A 5,751-nucleotide genomic window follows, 5' to 3' on the forward strand; every position below is an offset into this window, starting at 1 on the left:
CCTTCCAGTCCTCCTTGGTCCTTGGCAGTGGCATGACTTCATCCTTCAGCTCCTGTATGATGGCCTGACAGACTTCCTGCACCCTCCATACCACTGTGCTGTAGCCACATCGGAAGTCATACTGGAGGGTGTAATACCGGTCTCCTGTAGCCAGTGTCTGAGAGTCATGGCCAGCTTCATTCCGGCATCTAGGGCTGGTCTTATGTGGGTGTCCCTCTGGATTACTGGGCTAATCCTGTTGAGTAGCTCATCAAACATGTGGGGTGGCATTCTTACATAGTTGGCAAATGCATTCTCATCTTCCACCCTCAGCTCCTGTATCAGTCTGTTGTAGTGACCATATTCTAGCCTTCTAGCTGGTGTCAGCCACGGTCTAACCTACCACCTGGGGGCTCTTCTCCTTCTTCTTCGAAGCAGTCTTCTTCTAGCTTTCAGCAGCTGGTGTTGATACTCCAGTTCCAGGGCCAGTACTACAGCTGCTCTACGTTTAACATCCATTTTGGAACTGATGCCTTGATCACACGCCCAAAGGTCCAACATTTCAAGCAGGGGTGAGGGCTATACCTATCTTGAGGGAAAATCGCACGAATTGTCAAGAATAGTCACAAATTCAATATACCTGATTTGTAGATGCATTCGGCATATTCTTCACTGATTCGTAACTAATTCCTAACATTCGTGCAGTATTCGTAATCGCATTCTTGTAAATCGTTTCTTGACAATATTTGAGCGATTCGAGCCGAATCCCACGAATATTCGTAACTCTATCGTAACAGAATCGTAGAGCGTCACGATTTGGACAAGAAATTTGCAAAATTCCACGAATCCTCACGAATCCTAAAATTTATCAATTCGTGGCGATTCGTAGGATTCGTGGTCTGTGTGGAATAGAGGTATAAGGCTAACATCTCTTAGACCACTCATATTGTTATTTTCACCAATATATCTGCACTGACCTGCATTTTAAAGTAAATTTGTTTATCTATGTCCACATTAATAGCACCTGATACTTGCATCTCACCCACATCACTGGCTGGTACCCTGTGTCCACTGTCTACACTATATTACCTTTGTCTACATGTCGTGATAGGGCACCTGTCTAGAAGAATTTACGTCATGTAAACAAGTGCATGTGTTTTGTGGCCGACAGCATTTTCATATTGCATTTTCACAAATTTCGGAATGCAGGTGAAATTTGCTTTAACGGCATAAAATTCTAACTGTCATGCTATGTTCGGTAACAGGTGAGACAGGTGAGACCTAATTTGTCTGCATTATTTATTTTTTGATTTATTTGAGAGATAATCATTTTAATATCTAAACTCACAATAGTATTGCTTAATTATTGTTCCAGTGGCAATCTCCTAGTGTTAGGACATGAAGCTTTATGCATTCACCATCCTTTATAAGGGTGTGAAAGTTTCAACCCTGAAGGCTGGATACGACTTGTCATCATTTGGCTACTTTCAGAGAAACAGGTGTGGTGTATATGTTAATATATCAGGCTACCAAATATATTTCTGGCACTGGTTATCTATCTATCTATATATATTTTATGCATTTATAATTGATTATGTTAGGAGGGAATTTGTGATATATATATAAAGTAGTTATTTATACCATGTCATCTATTTCTTTTTCATAGTGTAAATGAGTTTATGAGGTTTACTAGTCAGATCATTGTGGAGCGAACATTAGTCGGCTCAAGAGCATCAGTAAAAGAACAAGGTAAGTCTTACACATCCTTTATGCATACTTATGCTCGAGTGTTGGTTATGCATTCATTTAGAAAATGGTGTGATGAAATCCATAAAACAGGGAAAAAGTGACTACATGTATAGTGTTATCTATAGCATAGCTGCATAGGTATGTATGTATATTAATGAATATAGATTGTTGACATGTAATTGATGTTATCTTATTCCCTGGCACGTAATATCCTGTGAGTCATATATGTTCTAATATATCTTTTGAGAAAATTTATTTTTTAGTTTACACTCCTTACATGCTAAAATCATTCAATAAGGTCTAACTGTTGTCTGGATTTGTTTGCTTGCAGGATACTTGTGTCATGTGTATGTACGGGCAGATAATCTATCAGGTGTCATCATTAGTGACCATGAGTATCCACAGAGAGTATGTTTTACTCTTTTAAATCAGGTGAGTATGACTAAGGTCATGAAAATGTGTTATTGCCACAGTTGGTTGGCAATTTGTCTTTTTGGATTAGTATTCAGAATATGTTGTCACTGCCTGTGATCTAGATGCTTGCTTAAACTACCTGTAATTTTATGCAGGTTTTGGATGATTTCACTAACAAAGTTCCTGCAAACACATGGCAGACTGCAGAAGAAAAGTGAGTAGGCTACAATGTACTTAAAGAGGACCTGCAATATCTATTTTTATGCGATTATATCTAATAATTTTGGTATATGTTGGGGAATAAATGTCTATATTTCACTATAGCATGCATAATTCATCTGTAACACGGTCAGCTGGCTCTATATTACACATTTCCGAAGATTGCGTTTGAAAATGGCGCCGAATTTCCCAGCTGCGGATGTGACGTCATTTGAAGAACATGTCTGACACGAACGTAGAAAGTAACATACCGCAGAGCGATTTTTTGACAGAATCAGCAAGTGAAAGTCATGATAATGAAGATATTGAGTTCTGTGAGACTGGTGAAGCTAGTATGGAAGCAGAAGTAGTGATTGTCCCACATATGTATGAGCCAGATGCATCGGATGAGGAAGTAATAGACGCAGGCAACGTTGAATAATCTGAGACTAAACATCGATTGCCTGAGTGAATGCAGAATGGTAAGCATACATTTTTACATGTTTAGTGAATTACTGAGAAGGTTTTAGAAGAATGATAGCCTAATGTACCTGTAGTACTAGAACTACAGTACTTTTGTAGTGACTATACTCAGTAACTGACTAGTAGCACTATAGTCTATAGTTGCAAACAGTTGGCTACACCTCGCTGTACAATGGCGATTGGCTCACGCTTGTTGTTGTCATGTTGAAGCATATTATGGTTGACGCTAGATCTAAAATCCGTCGGTCAGCGTTGGGTGTGTACTAGTATAACTAGTCTCGTGGCCGTTGTTAAGCTAGTATGGGCTCAAGTCTGAAATATTATTTATGCACCCTCTATATTTAGTTATTGCAAATTAGCAGTTGTAATACTAATGGTTAGCTGTTAATTTATAGTTTCTATTATTCAAGCGGCACACGTTGCTCAAATGTACATTTCGTAGCGCCCTTTGCTTAGTCTACATATCTGCTGTACTCGTCTATCTACCTACTGTTGATGTTACTACTATAAAAACGTGGTGCCTGAAATAAAATGAAGCACATCTGGCCAATTGAATATTTTGGAAGTGGTAAATAACAATGTATTATAATGTGTAGTACCTTGTATGCATAAAAAATTTCATGTGTTACACATAAGTAAGCTGTTAAATATCATGTGTAAAACTACATGTATACACACGCTTGATTTGCAGTCTTAAATTTCTGAAACGATGCTTACCTTGTCTGTGATCACACAATACACCATACGCATCGCGATAAGGAAGAAATAGTAAATTGTCAAGATATTACCTGGAGGAGCTAGAAACAGTTTAGTGCCTAAACAATGCTTCGTGTAACACCAATATAGGTGTTACGTTTAGGCCAAAAAATAGCATCGACAAAATAACTTTAGTTTTCAGAGAAGAAATTGCAGAATAAATCGAAAAGTAGTTATTTATAATGGAAGACAAAGTTGTGTCGTTCATGTTGAAAAGATACTCTGATATGTGCTATACAGACAGCATGTGCGTGCCGGTATCCAGTACGCTTTCGAAAATTGATAGGTACCAGTACATCAGTATACCAATTCTACCTCATCACGAAATATGGTTAGTAAAGCCTGGTATAGCTTGATTTTTTATTTTAATAACACCATGTCTTGTTTTTAACAGGTGTGTTTGCTGCCAAACTATGACCACGGCAAGAGAATGTGTGTGCTGCACAGAAATCCCAGAGGTGGTTGCTAAAATAGGAGAGGCTCAGATGATAAATGTGAAATGCTTCACGGATCACCCTGGTATGCGAGCCGTGTGTCTTGACCCATGGAGCGTGCAGGTTGCATGGTTTGCCTATCGTCAGCAATACCGCCGTAATGCATTTGAGGGACCTATGCATGCAAAGTACCGCCACATAGCATACAGACAGTTAGTTCGTTGGTGCTTTGGATACTTGGGGAGCGACACTAGTGTGGTTTTACCAGCATGTGCCGTATCTTGTATCCGCACGCACTTTCCACCACCAGACGAGGAGCCATGCCTTTTCAGGGGACTTCAGCCAGCAGCACACCAGCACTTACCACACCTGAACGGAGGCATGCATCACCATCCTTTGCTACGATCTCATGGTTATGATAGATGTTATTGTGAAATTCTTTTTGCAGCTTAGCTGCCTATTAAAATTTGGTATGTTGACAACTATTTTTATGACAAGGTATTTATATTCACAGAAACATAACTAACTGTCATTTGGCAATATGTATTGCAACCACATGTACTAATTCACTGCCAAACAACGTTTGCACTAAGCATTACATTTACCGCTTTATTCTCCAGATCATTGTGATGAAATTTGTAAATAAAAGTAACACAACGTTAACAAATTTTTGTTGTTATTATTTTAATATTGGTAAAAACAGTATAAGCACAAATAACAGGATCAAACGTACTAATTGCACAAGTTACATGACTTCTGGATCAAAAGTAATAGCGTAATTTTATAACTTTCCCGGATCAAAAGTGATAGCATAAATTTTAAGACGTCCCGGATCAAAAGTAATAATTGGCATTTGCACAAGTTATATGACTACCGGATCAAAAGTAATAGCATAATTTTAGGACTTTCCCAGATCAAAAGTGATAGCATAAATTGTAAGACGTCCTGGATCAAAAGTAATAATAAATTGCACAAGTTATATGACTACTGGATCAAAAGTAATAGCATAAATTTTAAGATGTCCCGGATCAAAAGTAATAGCATAAATTTAGGACTTTCCCGGATCAAAAGTGATAGGACTACCGGATCAAAAGTAATAGCATAAATTTTAAGACATCCCGGATCAAACGTATTAATTGCACAAGTTATATGACTTCCGGATCAAGAGTAATAACAGCCTGCCAGTGTCATAGATGAGCTGTGAAACCACTCTCTTCCTCTCTCGTTTGATGGATGCTGTGCGGGAGCCAGGGTTCCTACCAGATGTAGAAGGCTGCGGTGTTGAGGATGATGATTGAGGAAGCACGACGTGTATTGGTGGAATCTCATCGTGTGCTAAGCTCAGCCTAGAAAGACGTTATGAATCCATCATTTACTTACTCTACTTTTGTAATACGGATATGGAGACAGCGATACAGGAGAATCAGGCCATGGGCTTTCTTCAGGAGCTGGAGGCCGAGATGAAGACAGAGTGGAACAAGCTCATGGAAGCTCAAGGAGAAGTACTCAAGCTGGTTGGTGAGGAACAGGAAGAAGACGAAGAGAGAGTGATCGATGACGTAAGGAATCGTTACCTTGAAGTAAGGAAAAGGTTCAGCAAGCACAAAGAAGAATCTATTAAGGTTGATAATGAAAGTAATAACGACAATGTGTCTTCTAATTCCTATGAGAATGCATCTGTGGCGAGCGGTAATATCGGTGTAACGGACTGGGGTGGCTTGTTTCAGGCTTTGTCCTT

The 5,751-nt window shown here is 39.1% G+C and overlaps 1 protein-coding gene across 1 annotated transcript; it reads left to right on the forward strand.

The window, feature by feature from the left end:
• Positions 1-461: 461 nt before the first annotated feature.
• Positions 462-4,680, forward strand: LOC106816729 (synaptobrevin homolog YKT6-like). Its single transcript, XM_014821345.1, has 7 exons — positions 462-551; positions 1,355-1,478; positions 1,646-1,728; positions 2,060-2,160; positions 2,298-2,356; positions 2,634-2,822; positions 3,974-4,680. The coding sequence occupies exons 2-6, from the start codon at positions 1,378-1,380 to the stop codon at positions 2,644-2,646; spliced, it is 357 nt and encodes a 118-aa protein (XP_014676831.1). The 5' UTR covers positions 462-551; positions 1,355-1,377; the 3' UTR covers positions 2,647-2,822; positions 3,974-4,680.
• Positions 4,681-5,751: the final 1,071 nt, after the last annotated feature.

This window comes from Priapulus caudatus, unplaced genomic scaffold (assembly GCF_000485595.1).
Source record: "Priapulus caudatus unplaced genomic scaffold, Priapulus_caudatus-5.0.1 Scaffold1468, whole genome shotgun sequence".
Taxonomy (NCBI): domain Eukaryota; kingdom Metazoa; phylum Priapulida; class Priapulimorpha; order Priapulimorphida; family Priapulidae; genus Priapulus; species Priapulus caudatus.

What these genes read in the sequence shown, in the direction of transcription:
- LOC106816729 (XM_014821345.1), top strand. Translation starts at nt 1,378, where the DNA reads ATGAAGCTTTATGCATTCACCATCCTTTATAAGGGTGTGAAAGTTTCA. An exon ending in GGCTACTTTCAGAGAAACAG is followed by an intron (nt 1,479 to 1,645) that starts GTGTGGTGTATA and finishes TCTTTTTCATAG; the next exon opens with TGTAAATGAGTTTATGAGGT. An exon ending in GTTTTACTCTTTTAAATCAG is followed by an intron (nt 2,161 to 2,297) that starts GTGAGTATGACT and finishes AATTTTATGCAG; the next exon opens with GTTTTGGATGATTTCACTAA.